At 46.4% G+C, this 24,956-nt stretch overlaps 1 protein-coding gene across 2 annotated transcripts; it reads right to left on the reverse strand.

Moving 5' to 3' along the window:
* Window positions 1-5,728: 5,728 nt before the first annotated feature.
* ZNF488 (zinc finger protein 488) lies at window positions 5,729-19,413 on the reverse strand. 2 transcript variants are annotated; one of them, XM_083505467.1, is made up of 4 exons: window positions 19,313-19,413; window positions 12,968-13,190; window positions 10,125-10,356; window positions 5,729-7,097 (listed from the first exon to the last, which is right to left on the reverse strand). In XM_083505467.1, exons 2-4 carry the CDS (start codon window positions 13,181-13,183, stop codon window positions 5,947-5,949), a joined length of 1,599 nt encoding a protein of 532 aa, XP_083361593.1. In that variant the 5' UTR covers window positions 13,184-13,190; window positions 19,313-19,413; the 3' UTR covers window positions 5,729-5,946. The 2 variants fall into 2 exon arrangements, with proteins under 2 accessions (XP_083361593.1, XP_083361592.1); XM_083505466.1 differs by lacking the exon at window positions 19,313-19,413 and adding an exon at window positions 18,801-18,925.
* Window positions 19,414-24,956: the final 5,543 nt, after the last annotated feature.

Raw genomic sequence — 24,956 nt, forward strand, 5'->3', positions numbered from 1 at the left:
GTGAAGAGAGATGCCGATTCCTGTAGGGGTTATTCAGAAGTATGTAAAATACTTCTACCTTTGCCACCAAAGAAGTCCTATGCGCCTAGGCAGAAACTCATCAGACTGATGGTAATATTGCCATGTGTGAGCCTGGGGGCATGCATGCATGCAGACAACCTGTGAGAGTAGACGCTCCTGTCTGGGGAACTCCCAAGAAGCTCCTTGCATCTGATTGCAGATCTTCCTGATATGGAGCGTCATTCCTGTGTGTTTGCGAATGTTCAGGCCACTTGAATTGGTTCTGAGTTTTACTGTTTGCTAGGCAGTGAGAAGAAGAGAGTGCCTGAAGAAAGGAAAGATTGTGCATTTTCAGAATGATATAAGCATAAGTAGGAAACCATTAACACTCCACAGTGAAACGGAGGGAATTGAACTCAGAGCTTCTGAGCCCAGTTCCTCTCTGTTGCATGGTCTTTCCAGCTCTGATCCTTTAAAGGATCGCAGAATCCTACAATTGCAGAGTTGGAAAGGACCAAAAAGGCAACCCACGACAACCCTCTGAAATGCAGGACTCACCGCTCTAAAGAATCCCTCACCCAACCTCTTCTTAAAAACCTCCAATGAACCAGAGTCCACAACCTCCCAGGGGACTCCGTTCCGCTGTCAAACAGCTCTAACCACCAGGAAGTTCTTTCTAATGTTTAGTCAGACTTTCCTTCCTTGTAATCTGAAGCCATTGGTTCGGGGTCCTACTCTCTGGAGCAGCGTAAAACAAGCTCGCTCCATCTTCCATGTGACAACCTTTCGAGTATTTGAAAATGGTTATCATATCTCCTCTCAGTCTCCTCTTCTCCAGGCGAAACACAACCAACTCCCTGAACTGTTCCTCTCAAGGCTTGGTTTCTAGACCAAGGGTAGGCAAACTAAGGCCCGGGGGCCGGATCCGGCCCAATCGCCTTCTCAATCCGGCCCACAGATGGTCTGGGAATCAGTGTGTTTTTACATGAGTAGAATGTTTCCTTTTATTTAAAATGCATCTCTGGGTTATTTGTGGGGCCTGCCTGGTGTTTTGACATGAGTTGAATGTGTGCTTTTATTTAAAATGCATCTCTGGGTTATTTGTGGGGCATAGGAATTCGTTCATCCCCCCCGGAAAAAAATATAGTCCGCCCCCCCCCAAGGTCTGAGGGACAGTGGACCGGCCCTCTGCTGAAAAAGTTTGATGACCCCTGTTCTAGACCCTTGATCATCTTCATTGCCCTCCTCTGAACACGTTCCAGTTTGTCAACATCCTTCTGAAGGGAAGCAAGGAATAAACCTTATTTCCAACCTCACCACAGAGAGGGCTCCATCCTTTGCGCTGCTGACAGGATTCCTTGGCATAAGGGCAGGAGGGCACTGGAGGGTTTCACAATCCCACCACTTTTTCCCCCTGCAACATTCTCCAGAAGGTGGAAATCTTTTGCTACCCAATTCTCCCAGCCCCACATTTAATTCCTAAGGTTGTCCATCTATTTCTCTAATCTGGGAAGTGATGGAGGCTGCCTGTTTTCATTGAGGGTTTTTACAAGACCTTTTTACGAAAGCGTAGCACGTTAGACCCATCTATCATGGTTCCAGTGATATGTCATTAGCTGAATCGTATTACTTAGTATATGGAGCCTGAGTTTGCCACCAGAATTCTTATCAGTGACCAGGTGTTCTTGAAACCCATTTCCTTGTTGTACTTGGACATTTTTTTCCCCAGACTAGCTGACCGGAAGCAGTGCCTAACGGTCAGGTGTTGTCTGAGACAAAAATGCAAGTCGTATAGGCTTCCATTCTGTATCTTCACCAATGTATGTTTATTAAGAAAAGGGCATCATGCAGGAGACTAAGAGCAGAATCTGGACTGCAATGTTCTGTGAGAATTAAGATCCAAGAACAGAAAGAGAAAAGTCAGGTCAAAATAAAAATCTGATTTAATCCTATCTGCTTCTCCCTGTGATCAGCATCTTGCTCCCAGCACTCATGTGAGTCATGTCTTTGCTGTTGTGTTGAAAACACTTCTGTCGTCACTGCATGTGTAAGAGATGAATTGCATTCCAGCCACTCCAACATGTGTGACGTATTTAGATGGGCGGATTATTAGCATCGCTGCTGTTCATCAGATCTGCAACCCATTAGGGCAGCACACGCCATTTTTATGGCCTTTATTCTCAACTTCCAAAGCCTGATATTCCTTATGTCCCTTTCAAAACCAAAAAGAAATTACCCTTAGATTTAAAAGTGCATATTTTATTCTGATGCTTACTTAATTTACAACTTTTGCGGGCATTTAAAAATTCTTGCTGCATATTTTGTAAACCAGATTACCGCTGCGAAAAGTTCTGTAATAAGAATCTGGTGGCATATATTGATTTATTTGCAGGAAAAGTCACAGTATAAAGGTCTGTGTCAGTTTATGTAGCTAAAATAGAGCCGTTTTGGTCTTCAGTATGTATTTAGCAAATCTTAGCTGCTTCGGCGTGCTTAACATCACAGTTTTAAACATATGTATCTACTCTGAAGTAAGCACTACTGAGTTCAATGGGGCCTACATGCATGTGAGTATAAAAATGCCATCAAAGTTATTTAAATATATCTAAATTTGTGTGTAATGATGTAATGTTTACTTTGTGTCTAAAGGGTAAAATGCTTTTTATTCACACTTATCTTGTATAGTGATTATTAGTAGACTAAATAAATAGTCCAAGAGTTTTTCTCTCACTTGCTAAGGGCTCAAAATATTACATACAGGTATTCTTATTGGAGCAACCTGTTTTTACATCCAAGCTACTGAAACTGAGAACTGCGTGAAACTTTCATCCAGAACCCATTAACCTACTCATTGCAGTTGTGTAGTCTACACTAATAAATGAAACCAAGTTTATATTTTGTATTATACTCATTCACACAGTAAACCATGGTTGGAAATGAAACCATGGTTTCCTGTGAACTACTAGAACGCTGGTGCACACTGGTTCGCGCTCCACTCTACCTGCCTCTGGGAGAAGCAAGCAACAAGTCTCGGCTACCTCTTGTGATATGTTCTCTGCCCCGAAAAACTATGAGCAGTAACCCAGTACTGCTGCTTTTCACGTAGCGCTAAAGTCTCATGGTTTCTTTCTCCCAGAGCCAGAAAGGATGGAGCAGGCACCCTCGCTTTGCTCCTTCGTGAAACCATGGTGCTGTCAAGAGCAGACGACATGGTGGGGCTGCGGGGCTTGCCTGACTGCTCTCCAGCTGAGTCACTGCTGCATTCTGGGATGAGGGAGATGACAAAGTCAGGAAAAGCACCAACACATGCAGCAGATTGGCACATGAACTGGGAGAACCATGGTTCCTCCCAGCCTCTGTCTTGGTACCCAAGCAACTCAGCCATAGGGAGATCACTCACCATCCTACTGCTTATTGTTACATTTGAACAAAGCCAGTACAGAACTATGGTAGGCTTATCCTGCCATAAACATTAAATTATCTAATCATTGCAGCACCTACCAAGTCCCTCTAAATACCTTAAAGGTAAAGGGACCCCTGACCATTAGGTCCAGTCGTGGCCGACTCTGGGGTTGCGGTGCTCATCTCGCTTTACTGGCCGAGGGAGCCAACATTTGTCCGCAGACAGTTTTTCCGGGTCATGTGGCCAGCATGACCAAGCCACTTCTGGCGAAACCAGAGCAGCGCACGGAAATGCCGTTTACCTTCCCGCCAGAGCGGTGCCTATTTATCTACTTGCGCTTTGACGTGCTTTCGAACTGCTAGGTCGGCAGGAGCAGGGGCTGAGCAACGGGAGCTCACCCCGTCGCAGGGATTCAAACCACCGACCTTCTGATCGGCAAGTCCTAGGCTCTGTGGTTTAACCCACAGCACCACCCACGTCCCCAGAGATAGCATCCCACAAATGGGGAACCACCACTGAAAAAGCCTGTTCTTGTGTGGTCACCTTCCAGACCTCTCATGGACGAGGCACACAAAGAAGGTCCTTGGGTGATGATTGCAGAGTCTGGGTTGCTTCCTATGAGGAGAGGCTGTCCTTGAGGTTTGGTGTTCCAGGAGCTCCTGCTCTCTCTCTTTCTCAGACAGAGCCTGAGAAGGTCTCCATCTGCCTCCTGCCTGCCTGCACACTTGCCTCTTTGCCCAAGCAAGTGGAGTGGCCTGTCTCTTTGCCCCCTGACTGGGAGGAAAGAGGCGGCCTGTCCCGTTTGCATGGGCGAAGGCAAACACACAAATAGACGTGCTGACCAGCAAGCAGGCAATTTGAGGTGGCAATACTCCCTGGTCACCACCAGCAGGCAGTCTGGAATGTGCTGTGCTGGCAGGGGCCGTGGCGCCATGATGCACCGCCAGCTATGAAAGTCTGAAACCAGTATCGCGATCTGAACTTCATCCTGGTTTCAGACGAAGAATCCAAATATTGCCCAACTCTATCATCGCCTATGATGTCTCAGGTACAGTGGTACCTCGGGTTAAGAACTTAATTCGTTCTGGAGGTCCGTTCTTAACCTGAAACTGTTCTTAACCTGAGGCACCACTTTAGCTAATGGGGCCTCCCGCTGCCGCTGCATCACCGGAGCACGATTTCTGTTCTCATCCTGAAGCAAAGTTCTTAACCCGAGGTACTATTTCTGGGTTAGCGGAGTCTGTAATCTGAAGCGTCTGTAACCCGAGGTACCACTGTACTGTCCAATGTTTTACTCATTACAACAATGCCTACACCGGTCCTAAAGGATCTTCACTGGCTCCCAGTACATTTCCGAGAACAATTCCAAGTGTTGGTGCTGACCTTTAAAGCCCTAAACGGCCTTGGCATACCTGAAGGAGCGTCTCCACCCCCATCGTTCAGCCCGGACACTGAGGTCCAGCGCCGAGGTCCTTCTGGCAGTTCCCTCATTGCAAGGTGAAGTTACAGGGAACCAGGGTAGAGGGCCTTCTTGGTAGTGGCACCTGCCCTGTGGAACGCCCTCCCACCAGATGCCAAGGGAAAAAACAACTATCTGACTTTTAGAAGACATCTGTCAGCTGCATCCCATTGCTGACAGAAGGAGAGAGCTTGTAGAGACAGGTAATTAGGCAGGAATGCGGAAGGAGGAAGGAGCAGCCTAGTTGCAGTAGAAGCCTGAGTTCCAAGAACAGGGAAAAGGAAGGGGGGAGTTATAGGGAGAAGACACAGACTGACAGTTTAAGCTCGGACTCAGAGGGAGGGCCACCGGAAAAAGCCTATCCCACGATGCGCAGGCGAGCAAGAATTAATGAGAGGCATGAACAGGAAAGGAAGCGAAGGGGGGCTTTAAATGTGGGAAGAGGAAGGGGCGGAACTCGGACTCGGCAACAGCTAATTTGGAAGCAGACGCTGAGTGACTGAGCTCCAGAGTGATTTGTGTGTTTTGAGCAATAAACCTGAGTTAATTGCTGCTGGAATTGTCTCGCTTCTTTGGGAGAGACCCAACCATTACACATCTGGAGGCAGCCCTGTTTAGGGAAGTTTTTAATGTTCGATGTTTTATTGTGTTTCTAATATTCTGTTGGGAGCCTCCCGGAGTGATTGGGGAAACCCAGCCAGATGGGCGGGGTATAAATAACAAATTATGATTACTACTACTTCTGCTCAGTAGAGTGGACTGGACTTTACAGGTGGACAGGCTTTTTTGAAGAATAACATGAGGTACGATAAGCCCCCCGCCACCCCAAACCAGCAAAATTATTTCCAAAATAACACCACCACCTCAACGTCTCAGTCTTTTATTTCCTTGGAAGCATATCAACAGCGCTCAGTTTCCAGGAACATATCTTCCTGGAGCTCCTGGCGTAATGGTCCCCCTCCCCACATCTGAAAAACACAGAAATCACTGCAGATTGCGTGGCTCTTGTAAAATCACGGTGAAATCTAGCAGAAAATGAATAGAAACAGCTCAATCAATGCACACATCTAACCCAAGTGAGGGCCTAATTATGAGAAGTCATGTGCCGAGATAAATGGTGCCGTTCCCGGAAATATTCCTGGCACACGGGGCAGATCAGCTTCTCCTCCCGCCTCCTTTTGCGTGGGGACTCAGGCGAAGCCCCCTCCTTTTTGTGGTGGCAGCGCATGTGGAACACCAGGTCAGACGTCATGCGGAAAGAGAGGTTGCATTTGGCGCACCAGTTTTGGGCCGCGACACCGAAGGAGGTGAAGGTGGGAGGCAGCAGAGTCAAGGAAGCGGACGAGGGACTTGAGGCTGGGGCGGACGTGGCCTGCCTTTGCTCTCCCATCTGCCTGGGCCACAGCCCTGAGGTATAAGGGTTGCGCGGAACGAGACTCGTCGGCAGCAACGGGGAGCTGTTCAAGTCGCTGGCCAGGAACTTCGAAGCCAGAAGGGCGCTGTAGCGCATGACATCCGCAGCACTGACGCAGTCTGACAACTCCCCTGGGCCTTTTGCTAAGTCGCTCAGAGGGTGAGGGGCAGCTGCCGTTGTCCTCCTGTCCAGCAGGCATCTAGCTGGCTTGCTGAAAGCGCTCTTTGGCTCCCTGGCACCTTGATTGGGCCAGACAAAGGAGAATGCACTGCCAGGGGAACACGGAACAGGGTCCCTGCCAGGGTGAGCCTCCCCAATTCCTTGTTCCACCGCCTTGGCTTTCTCCATTTCCATCTTCTCCTTTATCTGCCTCACTTCAGTGAACGCACTCTCCTTCTGCTCCAGGAGGAGAGCATCCTTCTTGACAGGCATTTGTTTTCCTGCGCCGAGCTTCCAGAAAGATCCCCCTGATACCTGCTGCGCAACTCCTTCGTCCCTGCTCCCGCTGTGCGGTCCTCCGTGCAGGTGGTTTGTCTTCTCCAACAACACAGCCTTCCGGCTCGGGCCGTTCTCCACGTCGTCGCAGTTCATCCGCCTCTCCCCGTGGGAATCCTCTTTCCAAGCGGCCATTTTGAACTCCAGGTCCCTAGCCAGGCTGTGGAAGTTTGTGGGTTGTCCTACCAACCTGCTTTTCGTCGTCTTTGGGGCAGAAAGGTTTCTCCAGAGCTGGGCGCTGTTCTCTGGGAAGCAGAGGAAGCGGGCGTGAGACAGATAGGGGTGCTCCCATTTGAAAACTTGCTTGCAGTTCGGGCAATCCAACTCTAGGCAGAAAGAAAAGTCATGAAAGTCACGGAATTGCAGGTCTTTTCCTACAATCCCTAACAAAAATGCCTCTGGTTTTTTTTACAAATGTTAATTTAAACATTTTCTTCAACTCATTATTGCCAAAGAAAATAAAGAATTTATTTATGTATGCGACAACAGCCGCAAGAGTCTTAATAGCACAAGGATGGAAGAATGAGGAAACCCCGACAAAAGAACAATGGCAAAAGAAATTGATGGAAGTGGCAAAACTGACATACAAATTGCGAGATGAGGACAACTGTGACTTTAAAGAAGAATGGGAACTTTTTACAAACTGCTTTTAAAAAACCCCAAAATGAACTGGACTCCTTGGCAGGTTTTGAATAAACATACACTAATTTATTGACTGTTAATATAATAGATAGACATTTTAAGGATCGTTACAATTTTACAATATGCAGAGAGCAACATGTGATGAAAAATCAGAGAGAGGGACTGAGGGAAGTCTTGGGGGGAGGGAGGGAGGGTTCTTTTTGGGGAGGGGGGAAAATTGGGGGGGAATGATGAAGATATGTTATGATAATTTGTTATATTGAAATTATTACTAAAAATACTTTTATAAAAAAGAAAGTCACGGAATTGTAGAGTTGGATCATCTAAATCATAGATCATATCTGCGTCATTATCCCAAATCCTATGCTTATTGACAGTCTCGTTTGGGAATGTAAGACTTCTGTTGCAGAAGGCATGATTCTTCCTCAGCAAGCCTTGTTCTTTTATATGCTTAATAATATTATTGATAATGCTTTCAACCAATAGACACTGGTACATTGGAAGTCGAACGGAATCCATTCCGGAAGTCCGTTCGACTTCCAAAACATTCGGGAACCAAGGCGTGGCTTCCGATTGGCTGCAGGAAGCTCCTGCAGCCAATCAGAAGCCGCAAAAGTTGCGTCAGATGTTCCAGTTCCAGAGAACATTTGAAAACCGGAACAATCACTTCCGGTTTTCGATCGTTTGGAAACCAAAATGTTTGACTCCCAAGGCATTTGAAAACCAAGGTAAAACTGTTCTTGGAACAGATGTTGGACTTATAATTCCTCACTCCCCCTGCATCCCTCTTTAAAAACTGGCATTATTTTGGTTACTCTCCAATTCTCTAGTAACAAAGTCGATTTTAGTTACAAGCTCCTTTTGTTAGGAGACGAGCAATTTCACACTTGGGTTCTCTCAGGGGGCTCTCAGGTGTATGCCAACTGGATAGGATGGCATTAATCCTTAATTTGTCAATTAGCCCTAGAACCTCATCTCTTGTCAGTTCTTCAAACGCCCTCCCTGAAAAATTGCTTCTAGGACATCTGTCTAACATCTTCCACAGGAAAACCAACGCAGAATCACTGCTTCTCAGTTAAGGGAATAACAGCAATGTATCTTACAGCAACAAGGCATGGGAAAAAATGATATATTCTTGCAGGAAACATTGCATCATTACACACAAATTTAAATATATGTCAAAAACTTTGATGCCCCCTTCCCACGCGAGGGCTGTCGTGTGTGTGCCAAATTTTGACGTAGCTCAGGGCGCCATGATGCCCAAGTCTGCCCTGGTGAGGAGTTCGATGGATTATTAGTAATAACGAACAGGTCCCTACCTTACTGATCCTCTGTAGGGTTTGTTACCATATCAGTTCCCACAGGTGGAAGTGTTTAAGACCTCAGAGTGAACCAAGGGCATAGCTGGCTGCAGTGCCAATGGCCCAGGGCACATTTTTCTGGGGCCCGTGAGGAGAAAGCAGCAGCCATGCACCCTTTGATGCCAACCTTGGGGCTGGCATCACATCAGCGTGGAGGGCTGGGCTGGAGCTCCCTGCCCCTGGCGCGCACCAGTGGGTCGCCCCCCCCCCCAAGTGACATGAAGACAAGCTCCACAGCTGGATTTTCAGATGAAGGCTTCCCCAGCTAAGATAGGCAGTTGTGGACTAGGAAATTAGGACTCGTTTTGATAGGTCGTTTTTCTGCAAAATATCTGGCCATTTCTTTCAGGGCATCTAATGAAGTGGAATCTAGTTAGGCTATGTCACGGGTCAGCAAACTTTTTCAGCAGGGGGCCAGTCCACTGTCCCTCAGACCTTGTGGGTGGCCGAACTATTTTTTGGGGGGGGAGGGATGAATGAATTCCTATGCCCCACAAATAACCTGGAGATGCATTTTAAATAAAAGTACACATTCTACTCATGTAAAAACACCAGGCAGGGCCCCAAAAACCCAGAGATGCATTTTAAATAAATGACACATTCTACTCATATAAAAGCATGCTGATTCCTGAACCATCCGCGGGCCGGATCTGGCCCTGGGCCTTAGTTTGCCTACCCATGGGTTATGTCGTAATAAATGTGTTGATCTTAAATTGCTGCAATACATTCTTGCCTTCTTAAGTATGTTTTATTGCAATACAAAACAAAACAAAACAAAACAAAACAAAACAAAATAATTTATTATTTATACCCTGCCCATCTGGCTGGGTTTCCCCCAGCCACTCTGGGTGGCTCCCAACATAATATAATAATAAAAAAGCGATAAAACATCAAACATTAAAAACTTCCCTAAACAGGGCTGCCTTCAGGTATCTTCTAAAAGTCAGATAGTTGTTTATTTCCTTGACATCTGATGGGAGGGCGTTCCACAGGGCAGGCACCACTACCGAGAAGGCCCTCTGCCTGCTTCCCTACAACCCTCGCAGTGAGGGAACCGCCAGAAGGCCCTCGGAGCTGGACCTCGGTGTCCGGGCTGAGCGATGGGGGTGGAGACGTTCCTTCAGGTAATTCGAATACAATAGATGCTACTGATAAAAGCCTACTGATTCTGAAGGTGTCTGTCTTTCTATTTAGGAAGAGAAGGATGGTGTCCCAGACAAAATGTCGTACGTGCAAGCCCTCCAAGGGATTGGCAAGCCAAGGTGGGCGATAAGCGAAAGAATTATGGCTTGCACTCCCTAGAAAATGAATATTCCACTTGGCACTAGACGGTGGGCTTTCTGCACTCACCACTGTGGAGTCTTCTGCTGGCTTTAATCTCGTTGAATCCCAGAAGCCCGGAGAGCTCCTCATCATACCAAACCAGGAGTTCCTCATTCCGGTGTATTTTCCTCGTAGGGCGATAGTACAGCTGGCTATTCCTTAAGTAGGCTTCTAGGTTCTGCTCTTTCTTGTTGGACGCTGGTTGAACCAACCTCATCCAAGGAAACCCACCTGGATTCTGCACTGATGTGGCATCTACCTATAGGGCCAAAAGTGGAGAAATTCACTGTTTTGTTTTGTTTATTATTATTATTTTTTAAAAGAAGTTTCCCCCCCCAAATACTTTTTATTGCTTTTTTGTAACAACAACAAATAAACCAAATACTCTTACATTCAAAAATTTGTATGTCTTCTTATTTACCCTGCGCCTTATTGCGCCCGGACTTCCTTCCATCCCTTCAACGGGTTTTCATGTCTCAAATCTTTTCTTACAGTTTCTTATTTACACTCCATCCACATCACAAGATTTACATTAATCCTGATACAGTTTTTAAATTCTTATAATTACTCCGTATACATTCAACAAATTTACTCCAATCCTTTTCGAACTTTGCTTCTTTTTGGTTCCGAATCTTATAAGTCAATTTCGCCACTTCTATGTATTCAAACATTTTTGTCTGCCACTCCATTAAAGTTGCGATTCTTTGGGATTTCCATTTCTGAGCCACTAAGATTCTAGCGGCAGTCGTTGCGTACATGAATAGTTTGTAATCTTCCTTGTAATTTTTAAAAAGAAGTTTTGTGTGAGTGCTGCCATATTAATGGATACATGTCAGGCTTCAGGATTCCTCTCACGGTGGCAGCCAAGAAGCAGATAAACAAAAGGAGTTCTTACCAAGTAATTTATTCAATATTCACAGAGAGAGATGAAGGAATGCCGTCTCCCTAAGACAATGGCGTTGCTCCGAGTAAAGTCCCCTCCCCTCCGTTTCTCCTACTCTAAATCATCCCTGCGTCGGCTGATCTGTGCTTTCTGCCTCTGAGCTTTCGGTTCTACAACTCTCAATGGCCGCCTGGTCCTGGGAGATGGAGGGCGGTCAGGAATGCTTTCCAAAGACACTGAGTCTATCAGCTTTCTCTGCCCTGGTGCTTCTTCTTCCTGCTGCTCTCCCAATATTTCCCAGCTTCTCCCCACTGCAGCCTCTGAACTGTGACCTTCTGCAAACCACTGTTCTAAATCTATACTGTCCTCCTGTTCTCAGGAAGGTTCAGGAGAATGGAGGGCAGTCCCCACCATTCCTCCTCAGTCCAGCCCCTGACAATACATCCATAACGGTGATGAACACGTCTTCCCACATAAGCTTCAGAAAGAATCGACATTTCACCCTTTGATTAGGATGCTGCGCACACCTAACTCTTTTGCCCTCATCCTTCATTAGCTGCCTTCTTCAAGTATTCATGGTGGACCTCTCACCAGTTGGCCCCACTAAAATAAATCCATGTAGATTCTCCAGTGAGCTACCTACTTTCTGGGAGGAAGGTCACCTCCTAGGTGCTAGGGTTAGGCTTTGGGATGACACCGGGACTGCATTTCAGGATTTGGTTGGTGGCATCAGCTCCAGGTCAGCAGGGACAATCACACCATAGTCAATTTGCTGGATCTTTCTATGGCCCTTATTATGGCTTACTATGAGAGCTCAGTGATACAATGGCAAGAATTTGCAGGAAAAAATTGCGGGACTACAGTGGAACCTCATGTTACGGACAGGATCCGTTCTGGAGGCCCGTCTGCAACACGGAACTGACGCAAGCAGAAGCCCGGCGCATGTGCAATTTAGCGCTTCTGCGCATGCGGCGAAACCCGGAAGTGACCCGTTCCAGTACTTCCGGGTTGCTGTGGGTCGCAACACGAAAACATGTAACCTGAAGCGGACGCAACTAGAGGTATGACTGTACTTATTCCTTGCTGGGAAATCCCCAAAAGCAATAGTCGGAAGCCATTGTATTACATTATTTATTGTATACAGTGGTACCTCTGGATACGAACGGGATCCGTTCCGGAGTCCTGTTCGCATCCAGAAGCAAACGTATCTAGCGATGGCACGTCTGCGCATGTGCGCGTTGCTTTCGCCACTTCTGCACATGCGTGTGACATCATTTTGAGCGTCTGCGCATGCGCAAGTGGCGAAACCCGTAAGTAACGTGCTCTGTTACTTCCGGGTTGCCACGGGGCGCAACCCGAAGCGCATTCAACAGAGGTATGACTGTAGTTGTATTGTATAGTTATTAGAATTGTATTACATTAGTTATAATTTGACACTAATGCATTATAAATTTGGAAAAATGGATAATAAATAATTGGTTAAGTAAGTAAGTAAGTAAGTCAGGGTCAATAGAATAAAAACTTAAATTCACAGTTTAGCCTTAAATCCAACAGTACAGAAAATCCTGGGTGCCTGGGCCCCTTGGGAAATGATCCCAATGATTGCAAATACAGTGGTACCTCAGGTTACATACGCTTCAGGTTACATACGCTTCAGGTTTCACACTCCGCTAACCCAGAAATAGTGCTTCAGGTTAAGAACTTTGCTTCAGGATAAGAACAGAAATTGGGCTCCGGCGGCGCGGCAGCAGCAGGAGGCCCCATTAGCTAAAGTGGTGCTTCAGGTTAAGAACAGTTTCAGGTTAAGAACAGACCTCCGGAACGAATTAAATACTTAACCTGAGGTACTACCGTATCACAATACAGTAACCATTCTCATTACTTTAGCTCACAATTAGGATTAGAGTGCCTATCAAAAGCTAGCTGGCTTCGTTTCAGAATCACTTTCTGGAGTCATGCAAAGGGACTCTTCTGAACAGCCTCTTACCTTGATGACATAATGGATGTTTCTTTTCTCTGAGCACTTGAGCGCAATAAAAGCCACCGTGTCCAACTGCGCATCGTGCAGCAGGCATGGCCCCAAAATAGTTTCCTCTGGAATTTCTTGAGTGGTGTGGACAGTTGCTAAGACGTCTGGGAAATGCTGCGGCAGAAGTCTGTTATCACTCGTCCTGAATTCTTTCGTTAAAAGTGTAAGTTCCATTGCAGACCTGTAAGGAGCAAAGAATTAAAGTGTCTACAGGGAATACGTAGAGGCAGGTCCACCATGTACACATTTTTCACCCACGGGATTTTAATTGCACATCTGACTATGTTTCTTATAAGCTAAACAACACATGACTCAATACGTTTGTGATCAGAATCTCCCACTGCTGCTGCTTCCATATTAGGTTTGCTTCCAGAGCAGCTACATGGGGGCTGCTAATTTGATCAGGAATAAGTGCCGAAGAATGCTCCAACTACCGCACAATTGCACTCATTTCACACGCTAGCAAGGTTATGCTTAAAATTCTACAAGGAAGGCTCAAGCAGTATGTGGGCTGAGAACTCCCAGATGTGCAAGCTGGATTTAGAAGAGGCAGAGGAACCAGAGACCAAATTGCAAACATGCGCTGGATTATGGAGAAAGCTAGAGAGTTCCAGAAAGACATCTACTTCTGCTTCATTGACTATGCAAAAGCCTTTGACTGTGCCGACCACAGCAAACTATGGCAAGTTCTTAAGGAAATGGGAGTGCCTGATCACCTCATCTGTCTCCTGAGAAATCTCTATGTGGAACAAGAAGCTACAGTTAGAACTGGATATGGAACAACTGATTGGTTCAAAATTGGGAAAGGAGTACGACAAGGCTGTATATTGTCTCCCTGCTTATTTAACTTATATGCAGAATTCATCATGCGAAAGGCTGGGCTGGATGAATCCCAAGCCAGAATTAAGATCGCCGGAAGAAATATCAACAACCTCAGCTATGCAGATGACACAACCTTGATGGCAGAAAGTGAGGAGGAATTAAAGAACCTCTTAATGAGGGTGAAAGAGGATAGCGCAAAATATGGTCTGAAGCTCAACATCGAAAAAAATGGAGATCATGGCTACTGGGCCCATCACCTCCTGGCAAATAGAAGGGGAAGAAATGGAGGCAGTGAGAGATTTTAGTTTCTTGGGCTCCATGATCACTGCAGATGGTGACAGCAGCCACGGAATTAAAAGACGCCTGCTTCTTGAGAGAAAAGCAATGACAAACCTAGAAAGCATCTTAAAAAGCAGAGACATCACCTTGCCAACAAAGGTCCGTATAGCTAAAGCTATGGTTTTCCAAGTAGTGATGTATTGAAGTTAGAGCTGGACCATACAGAAGGCTGATCACCGAAGAATTGATGCTTTTGATTTATGGTGCTGGAGGAGACTCTTGAGAGTCCCATGGACTGCAAGAAGATCAAACCTATCCATTCTGAAGGAAATCAGCCCTGAGTGCTCACTGGAAGGACAGATCCTGAAGCTGACTCTCCAATACTTTGGCCACCTCATGAGAAGAGAAGACTCCCTGGAAAAGACCCTGATGTTGGGAAAGATGGAGGGCACAAGGAGAAGGGGACGACAGAGGACGAGATGGTTGGACAGTGTTCTCGAAGCTACCAGCATGAGTTTGACCAAACTGCGGGAGGCAGTGGAAGACAGGAGGGCCTGGCATGCTCTGGTCCATGGGGTCACGAAGAGTCGGACACGACTAAACAACAAGTGTTGGGGGCTGTGTTAGAAGCACAGGTATATAAGCTAGGTGCCAAATGGCTCCTTAAACCAAGGTGCCACCCGCGCCCCAACGGAGGCAGTTACAACCCCAAATAGGCTTTGTGAAGGTTTTCACACCTACACTTCGGAAACCAAGACCTTAACACCTACACTTCGGAAACCAAGACGTTGCGGAGTGTGTAAACCAAGCAAAGGGCAATTGCAAAGCTGTTGTTTCAGGGCATGTGAAGTTGTGAGACACACAGACTGGGAACAACAGGACCCAGGAGCCCTGTACATCTCCAAGGCAGGTAAAATTTTCAGCAATTCCATCTGCATTGGGAATGCTTGGGGGTAAGGGAGAACAGGGTGATAAAAAAGGAGAGCTCTGCTCAGAATCACTGCTGCAGCGGCTGCATCCAGAGACATGCGCTCTGAGACCGACAGCATCTGCCATAATACCTCCCTTTATTCAAACAACTGTGTCCCAATTGGTTAGGTGTTGCCAGTCCCAAGAGGCTGGATCAATGTGTCTCAGCGTACAATATAAATTTCGATGCTTTGTGAAAATCAAATGAAATGATTAGGGGAGCCAAGTTTGAAGAGCGGGTGTGGGCATGGTCGGCCAATTGGTGCTAAAGAAGGATAGAACTTTCTTTATGTACGCCACAACAGCAGCAAGAATACTTATTGCAAAGTATTGGAAGACACAAGACCTGCCCACTTTGGAAGAATGGCAGATGAAGCTGATTGACTGTATGGGATTGGCAGAAATGACTGGCAGAATCCGTGACCAGGGAGAAGAGTCGGCAGAAGAAGACTGGAAAAAATTTAAGGACTATTTACAAAAATATTGTAAAATTAAGGAATGTTGAATGATGTTGGATCGAACTTAAGGGGTTTCAAGCTGTAATTATGATAAAATGACTTTCTTTCTTTTTTGTAAGTAAGAATTTAAAGCTACAACAATTTAAGATGTTGAGATAAGGATTTGCTGTATAAACAACTCAAACTGAGTATACAAGAAGGGGAGGTACGAGGAGGTCGGGGAAACAAGTTACAAGAAAATAAGTTGTGAAATTAATGTGTTTTTAATATTTTTATGTTTGTTTTTTCTTTTTGTTTGTTAAAAATTGGAAACTTTAATAAATATTTCTTTAAAAAAAGAAGAAGAAGAGCGGGTGTGGGATGTTTATATGAGCTAAATGAGGACACTGGCTTTTTAAAAAAAGGTTAAGAAAGACTGGGCAACATGGAGCGTCATTGTGACTCCTTGCCATCCCTGAACGGGAACTTCCTGAAGAATTTATTTCTCTCAGTAGAGTTACAAGGGGGGAACCCCAGGCCACAATGCTGGAGACTAAAGCAAGGAGAATGTAAGTGATTCTGGCGGCAGGACCCCCTCAGAAGCCGAGAGACCCAGGCCACTTCCACCGTTTGAGACCCCTAGCTGTAATTTTTTAAAAAATGACAACACAAAAAGGGACCCAACAAAAGATTGAGTTGTTTGTTTATAAAATCAAAGGATCTGAGGTGACATCACAGTCTAATCCTGCGCCAGCAGAACCATTTTAAAAACTAATATTTCCGAAAAGGTTTGACTCTTCAACATGACAAAATCTGTATATCACTTATGGGTGGGATTCACCTATCAGAAGCCCTGCAAAAGGACTTCCAATTGCACAATGATGCGATTTTCACTTCTCCTACCCCTACACGCCACTTGTGACCCCCAAATTGCATCAGAAGGGGGCATTTTGAGAACCTCCACTCAGCTATTGGAGATCACTCTACCTGCAAGCTGCAATGTTTGCGCAGGCAGGACAGAAGAGCACAACACTGAATACCAAAGACCCCAAGTCTCTGACAAAATCGCATCTCTTATTTGCTTAAATCTGCAACTCTAAGCCGAGAGTGCATGTGAACACCTTAGTCTGGCGCCTATGAAAACAAGGTACCGTATTTTTTGCACCATAACACTCACTTTTTTCCTCCTAAAAAGTAAGGGGAAATGTCTGTGCGTGTTATGGAGGGAATGCCTACGGGTGGCATGCCTACGGATTTTCCTCCTCTAAAAACTACGTGCGTGTTATAGTCAGGTGCGTGTTATAGAGCGAAAAATACGGTAACAAGTGTCTAACTCTGTGGCCCCCTTTGAGCTTGAGGTCCAGGCAAGAAGCCAGCTCTGCATTTATAGTCACCTGGAGAAGGATATGGGTTGCTGTCTGGAGAGATGAGCAGGATTAGTCCTTTAGAGGGAGGGATTGGGATACTCCTAGTTATTTATCACCCCTGTCATACAGAATCCCATCTAAGGGAAATCACTGCTTTAACAAAACTTGGGACTCCTCCAGACATCCGTTATATTACGGATTAATGACGATTTGCGCTCATGATGCTATCAGGGAGGTCACACGCAACCCGCTTTCCATGCTGTTTGTGCCTGCAAATGTTGGGGGGGGGGGCTTCGCTTCCAGGCGGCGCATATTCCATCACTTCCTGCCGGCATCTCGTAAGTTATTATACCGCAAATGTTCCGGTTTATTTTTCTTCTGCCCTTGTTGCGATGTGGCCCTTTCAGACGGCAATAATGTGTAGCCTTGCAGAAGCATCACAGGACAAACTGAAGCAAAATAAATCCACAACTAATGCGCTATTGTGGCGTCAAGAAGCTGTTGCAAAAGACACCTGCACTGAAACATCACTCTAGGGAGAGTCCCTAGGAATTTTAGCAAAGGGTGCTCCCAGATTCATGGCACAGAAAATGCAGTCATCCTCTCATTTTGGTACAGTTCGACGTTCAAAAACAATACAGCAATGCAGTCGCACTTAGCCAATCTCAATTGCCTAAAAAGAAGAAGCATTGCCATGCAGAATTGCAGAGATCCAGAGTTGCTCTTTTCTTAACTGAGTAAATATTTTCTCCAGAAAAAAAGGATGATCGAAACAGACTCCACCCTGCCTCTGAGTCTCACAATATGGGTGTTGCTGCTTAACAAAGTATCTTTGTTTAATGTTTGTCCAAAACGTCAAGTACACTCTACAACAATGTCAGGAAAGCAAGTAATATGGCAGATATCTTGTGGAATGGTATTCCAAGTCTACTATAAATTGTAACAACATGCACAGACGTCTCTCAAAACCTAAAGATTCAGTTCACCTGCCCATTCTCAATGCCAACAGATATATAAAAAATCCTTTGTTTTCCCTACTTTTGCTTAAGAGCTTTCTTATTAGAAACATGGATTAAATTACACCATTCATTCTCCCTAAAGGGTTACGATTACTCCCAACGCTTCCTCTATTCTAAATAAAAGAGGTATTAAATTTTGGTATCCACAATTTAAGTAAGTTTCATTATTAGTTTTCTTTTATCATTACTGCAAAGCCATTTAGCATTAAAAGTTAACAGTACAAAAAAATAATAATCAACCTTTTGTATCAGCCCTGAAAAGATAACAGCAAAACCCTGCGCATGTTTCCTCAAAAGCAAATCCTGCTGTGTTTTGAACTCTCCTTAGCATCCCAAATAAAAGATATAAAGAAAGATCTAAGCCAAGCATCCAGAGATAGTTCATCATTTCACATTATCCGTGTTCAGCTACTCCTTGTAATCCAAATTCCACACAGGGAAACGGGAGTATTTGAAATCTATTCCAAAGCCCAAAAACAAAACCTGGATGTCAGATCCTGCCACTCAGGCAGCATTGCAGTATTCCAGTTTGGTGTTTGAAACGCTCTTCAGAAGCCGGATGGTCGCTAATTTTTGCAAACGTGCTATTATGGGATGTGTCCCTGGTGCTTTCCAGCAGGTCTGCCTCCGGCGGGCGAGTTCTCTGCGGGTTTCCCGCCCCAAAGAGACCTCCCGGCGGTTCCAAGGGACGCCCCTTCGACAGTGCCGTCGGAAGAGCGCCTGGATCCAAACTACTCCCGAACGTTAAGGCGATCCTATTATATGAGCACGCGAGGAAGTCCCGCTGAACCGAATGCGGATTCACACTCCCTCGCAAGCGCGCCTCGTCGGACAAAAGGGTCCTTTGGCGGACAGCCCCCTCCCCGCCGCTCAAACCCATCTTAACCCGCTTACTTACCTGGGAGGGTCGAAGCGCGGCTCGCTAGCCGGGTGGGCATCAGCTGGTGCTCAGACCCGCCCCGTCGGCTCCATCTCCGGGAGACGTCCAGCCGGAGCCCCCTGCTCTCCCCGCTCTGCTCCCGGTAGCCAAGCCAGCGGGGATTCGTCCGCGGGAGGAGGAGGAGTTTCGACGGGGCGCTCAGTCCAGCCCAGAGGGGGCGGCGGCGGCGCAGAGGGGGTCCAGCCCTCACTTGGCTGCCGTCTGTCCGGAGGCCATCGCCCGGACCAAGCCACCCGCCGCGGAAGCGCCTCTCCAGGGGGATCCCCAAAGCTCCCTCGACGGGGCAGGCTGGGGTGGGGGGAATTCACGCCGCCCGCTGCAGTCTCGCCCCCACGGGCCGAGCTTTTCCCTAGGCTCCTACCAAGGGGGTAGCCGAGGGAGCAGGTCTCTAACATAAATCCTGCCCCACCCCATAAATCCTGGCTACGCCCACGGTTCCTACCCGCCCCCGCGATTTAGTCTCCACTTACCGGACGGACGACAGCCTGGCATTCCGGTATCGCAGGGGGTTGGGCTAGATGGCCCTTGGAACCCCTCCCTTCCAACTCTGCAATGCAATGAGGGCCCCGTCTGGGCCATAGCTGTTAACTTACAGATTTGAAAATAAGGGACCAGCAGTCTCGAAAATTAGGGATCAGCAGCCAAAATAAGGCATTTGGGCTTAGTTTATACAGAAATCCGGCACTGATGGAGCCCCGCTGCTTTTGCTGCGACTGACTGTGTTTTGCAGATGATACTAAGGGTCTACAACTCCGACCAAAGAAGAGTGGCAGACACAACTGATGAACGACGTCCTGATGGCAAAGCTTCCAGGCAGAATTAGAAACCAGGAAGAGGACCTCTTTAATAAAGAATGGGGAAAGTTTATAATTTAGTTGGAAAGTTATTGTAAAGAGTTACATACATTGGTAGGATTGACTGAAAACTTGTAGTAAAAATGTGAACTATGGATGGACAAATGATTTATAAAAATAGAGTTATGAAAGGGATGCAGAGGAGGAAATCACTACATTAAGATGCTGCACTGGTTGGAGGGGATGCTAAGCAGCACGGCGGGGCTGCCGTCGTCCTGGTGCGAGGAGTTCCATTGGCCCTTCCCTGCCCAAGAGAGTGGGGGAGGGAGAGAGACTCTGCCCACGCCGCCTGTGAGCACGGCATGAGGCAGTTGTGGCACGGCCGCGGCCCTGAAGCGCCGCCCTTCTGCGTCCCTCCCCATCCCCTCCTCTTCCTCCTCCCTCAGGCCGCCTCCTCAGCCACCGCTGCAGGGATTTGAACCGCCGACCTTCTGATTGGCAAGCCCTAGGCTCAGTGGTTTAACCCACAGCGCCATTCTACTCATGTAAAAACACCAGGCAGGCCCCACAAATAACCCAGAGATGCATTTTAAATAAAAGGACACATTCTACTTGTGTAAAACACACTGATTCCTGAACCGTCCACGGGCTGGGTTGAGGAGGCAATTGGGCCTCATCCGGCCCCTGGGCCTTAGGTTACCTACCCCTGACTTAAGTCTGACAAAGGAAGTGGCTCTGTGCAAGCGGGCGAATGGGTGGGTTCCCTCCCTCTCCTGGCTGGTAGCAAGAAGCGCAATAGCCAGGGCTGTGAGAGAGAGAGCTGGGCTGGAAGCAGGCTGCAGGCAGACAGGGAGAGCCACGCTGGGTTTCTGCTGGGATCCAAGGCTGCAACTATGGGAGAAGCAAGACCCTCTTGGGGTATGAATGCTGCGAGCCCTTCCATCATAGACTCAGGCTGTATATATGTGTAAATAACCCATATATCTTAAAGACACCACAGTTTCTGTTGCCCCTCGTTTCCAGGAAACGGGTAAGTGCCTGGAAGCCCCGGAATCACACATCGCTCGGAGACTGGGGTGGCGTTCAACAATACATACTTTAAAACAATAAACAAAAAGTCTGGAAAGGCAAAGCATGGATTTCTAAAGCTTCAGCTAATTTCAGAGCCTCCAAGTGCCCCTATTTTCCAGGGACATTCCCAGATTGAAGGCAGCCCTGGATAGAGAAGCCTTTTAATGTGTCATGTTTTACTATGTTTTTATACATGTTGGAAGCCGCCCAGAGTGGCTGGGGCAACTCAGTCAGATGAGTGAGGTACAAATAATAAAATTATTATTATTGAGAAGCTGTCCCGGTTTCTGATTTGACCCTGGAATGTTCCGTAGGACATCCCTATTTTCATCGGAGAAATGTAGGAGGGTTTGGGGTTATCCGACCCCCGAGCCATCTGAAGGCAGCCTTGTGTAGGGAAGTTTTAAAATGTTTAATGTTTTATTGTGTTTTTATATATGGGGAGCCACCCAGAGTGGCTGGGGTGGCAACCCAGACAGACGGGCAGGGAATTAATAGTAAAATTATTGTGGAATAGGGCGTCCCTATTTTCATCGGAGAAATGTTGGTGGGTATGTAATTTGGCCTTATTTGTGAACTGAGCTGGGATAATGTTCTAGAGACATTCCCATTCTGTGTACACTTATGTGGGAGTATGTTCTTAAATGTGGGAACCTTTTGGGAACAAGTGACTAATAAGTTGGGACAAAAAGAAACACATAGGGGAGCCTTCGTCTGACGTCCTCCAGGTGTTTTGAACTACCAGGCCCAACCGGTTTCGCCAATGTTCAGGGATGATGGGAATTGTCACCCAAAACATCTGGAGGGCATCAGGTTGGGAAAGCTTGACATAGTGGGATTTGCTTCTAAGCAAACCTCATAGTGATAGAATGAATGAGGAGTTCACGAGTGGTGATAGGAATTGGTGATATGAACAGGATGCCTCTCCTATTGGAACATTTGTTGTTGTTGTTTAGTCATTTAGTCATGTCTGACTCTTCGTGCCCCCGTGGACCAGAGCACGCCAGGCACTCCTGTCTTCCACTGCCTCCCGCAGTTTGTCAAACTCATGCTGGTAGCTTCGAGAACACTGTCCCACCATCTCATCCTCTGTCGTCCCCTTCTCCTTGTGCCCTCCATCTTTCCCAACATCAGGGTCTTTTCCAGGGAGTCTTCTCTTCTCATGAGGTGGCCAAAGTATTGGAGCCTCAGCTTCAGGATCTGTCCTTCCAGTGAGCACCCAGGGCTGATTTCCTTCAGAATGGAGAGGTTTGATCTTCTTGCAGTCCATGGGACTCTCAAGAGTCTCCTCCAGCACCAGAATTCAAAAGCATCCATTCTTTAGCGATCAGCCTTCTTTATGGTCTAGCTCTCACTTCCATACATCACTATTGGGAAAACCATAGCTTTAGTTATACGGACCTTTGTTGGCAAGGTGATGTCTCTGCTTTTTAAGATGCTGTCCAGGTTTGTCATTGCTTTTCTCCCAAGCATCAGGAGTCTTTTAATTTCGTGACTGCTGTCACCATCTGCAGTAATCATGGAGCCCAAGAAAGTAAAATCTCTCACTGCCTCCATTTCTTCCCCTTCTATTTGCCAGAAGGTGATGGGCCCAGTGGCCATGATCTTCGTTTTTTTGATGTTGAGCTTCAGAAAGCTGCATTATACAGAGTCAAATTATCCATCTGTGTAACTCAGAATTGCTTCTGGCTGATCATGGCTTTCTAGGGCAGGCATAGGCAAACTCGGCCCTCCAGATGTTTTGGGACTACAATCCCCATCATCCCTGACCGCTGGTCCTGTTGGGGATGATGGGAGGTTTAGGCCAAAAACACCCGGAGGGTCGAGTTTGCCTATGCCTGCTCTAGGGTTTCCCCAGCCTCAACCTAGAGATGGCAGGCAGTGAACCAGGGACATTGTGCCTGCAAAACCATTTACACTTGGCCACTGGAGTGCAGCTCTTACCCTTATACAATTCCCTATTCAAGATGGAATTGGCTGGGGGAAAAGTGTTTCGTAGCCAGTGGAAGTTCTTCACTCGGCTTACAGACTGGGGAATTGTGGGGAAAGAGGCAGGTATAATTTGTGAAAACGGCATCGGCCTTCTCTGCTCAGGATTGCCAAACATCTTCGAGGCTGCATCCTCTATGGAGCCACATTCAGAACAGGGACTTGTTTGCATGTATTCTGTAAAACACCGTGCATGTTGATGGAATAATGCTTATGCCAGTCTGCACAAGATCAGCAGTAATGGGAAAGGGGATGAGATAATAAACCCAAATGTGTTTTATTACGCTGCCTTCAGAAAGGCCCCTTTGCAATGAATTCTAGCAAACGGTTTATCCGTTTTATCTCCTATCTTTGGAATCACTAACTTTGATTTCCAACCCTTTATTTAATATTGTAATGGAATTCACCTGATTCACATACAAAGATCATCATCATCATCCATCATCATCATCATCGCAAGAAGTGCCTTATGCCTGTTTGTTTTTAATTTCTTTATAAAAGGCACTTGCTGGAGATAATTTATGGCTCTGCATAGCAAATGGTTTCTGGCACAGCTGGTACATAAAATATAGAACCATCAAATGTCTTGTCAGAATCGAATAGGCCCCAAATTGGGACTTGCTACATCGCTTTTGAAAGATGTCATTCCATATAAATGCCTTTAACGCCTGGTAGAAAATTCCTATGAGCATGTTGACAAATGAAATAACCGGGCTTCTTTGATTAATGTCCAAGCAAACTGAATATTGGCTTGTATTGAAAAACCAAACGTCAACCCACTAATGGTTTTGAAGGAGGGATATTTTATATTTGATACAATCAAAGAGAAATCTGTTGCCAAAAGAAAAGCTGACAGGAGAGATTGCGGAAGAGACAAAACAAGCTCAGGAGATCTTGCAAAGCTGATGTAGAAAATGGGGGGGGGGAGGGGGACGACGAAATCTTTGCAATATTTCTGATTTTGCAAAGAAAAAGAAAACACAGAAATCAATCCAGGCATTTCATAAAGGTCTTTATCCAACGTTCTCCCATCAGATGTTTTGATCTGATTGGTTTGCCAGCGCAGGAATTTGCTACTTTAGGAGTGTTGGAGGAAATAAGGAACCTGCCTTTTTTATTTTCATTTTACCTGTTTCGGAGACTGACTCTGAAAGTGTCCCCAATATATTTCCTGCCTCCTCTGTGTTGGAAATGGTGCTGGCTCTTATTCCGACGAAGGTCTGATAGTTTGATTTTATTTTGAGCAATGGGGGATGAGCAAATAGGAGCAGGCATCCTTGTCGCAATTTCCAGTGGTGCAGCTGGGTCCCCCCATTTCTGCAGCTCCCTCCCTGCAACCTTTTTTTATTAGACATGACTAGACCCACCCACCCGTAACAGGAACTGCCAGGCTTACATGCCACAGAAAGCAACCAACTAGGCAGGTTAATGCAGATGATGAAGTTCTCCGTTAAAGGGTTTTGACTTGCTGCCTTAATGGCAATGCCAGTGTTTTCAACCAAAAACAAAGGGGGGGGGAATGGTAGTAAAATGCAGAATTATTTATTACAACAAACAAATCATGCCTACAAAGATTCCAGCAATAATTCCTTAACCATCCTAATACTATGCAAATCATTTTGACATAAGCCAAAGATCTTCATCGGTGGCCTAATATAACAATTTTTTTATAAAAAAAAAAACCTAAACACGGCAAATCGATAAGCTTTTATTCTTGCACATAAAACCTCAGAGGAGAGCAAAATTACTCCCATCACACGGAAAACATTTGCCGTTGATAAACAAATTATTGACCTCTGTCTTTCTAACACTGGACTTGAGCTACAGATCTGCTTCTTCTGAGATCATCCCTGAAAATTTGGCACCTTTTACCTGTTTTTTTACCTGTTCTTCTGTCAACGCGGGAAGCAGTCTTCAGAAGGGTCATCTTGAGCAATGATGCCGGAGGCTTTGTTGAAGCCGTCCAGAGCAATCTGTTTGTTTTTGCAATAAATCCTCCTTTTTAATTACCTACGCTAACAGTGTTATCAAGCTCAGGGCTGTCTTAAGCATATGCGGTGCCGGGGTGCAAAAATCCGCCCGGCTCCCCCCACCCACCCACCCCCAGATTGCCCAGTCCCTGGTGTGCAGGAGAGTGGAGCCGGCTGGCCACCTCAGTGTCTCGCTGGCTCAGTCACCCCCAAACTCGTGGCGCATAGCCGCCGGCAGCAGAAGAGCCCGCCGCAGAGCTCCAACCGACAGGCGGGCTCTTCCCCGGACT

This window comes from Podarcis liolepis (assembly GCF_965112155.1).
Source record: "Podarcis liolepis genome assembly, chromosome: 5".
Classification (NCBI taxonomy): Eukaryota; Metazoa; Chordata; class Lepidosauria; order Squamata; family Lacertidae; genus Podarcis; species Podarcis liolepis.

Bases quoted from the DNA above. Each gene is read 5' to 3' on its own strand.
- ZNF488 (XM_083505467.1), bottom strand. From the start codon at position 13,183: ATGGAACTTACACTTTTAACGAAAGAATTCAGGACGAGTGATAACAGA. The intron at 10,357-12,967 runs GTAAGAGGCTGT...TTGGCCCTATAG, and splicing joins ACATCCATTATGTCATCAAG to GTAGATGCCACATCAGTGCA. The intron at 7,098-10,124 runs GTGAGTGCAGAA...CTTTCTGCCTAG, and splicing joins CAGCAGAAGACTCCACAGTG to AGTTGGATTGCCCGAACTGC.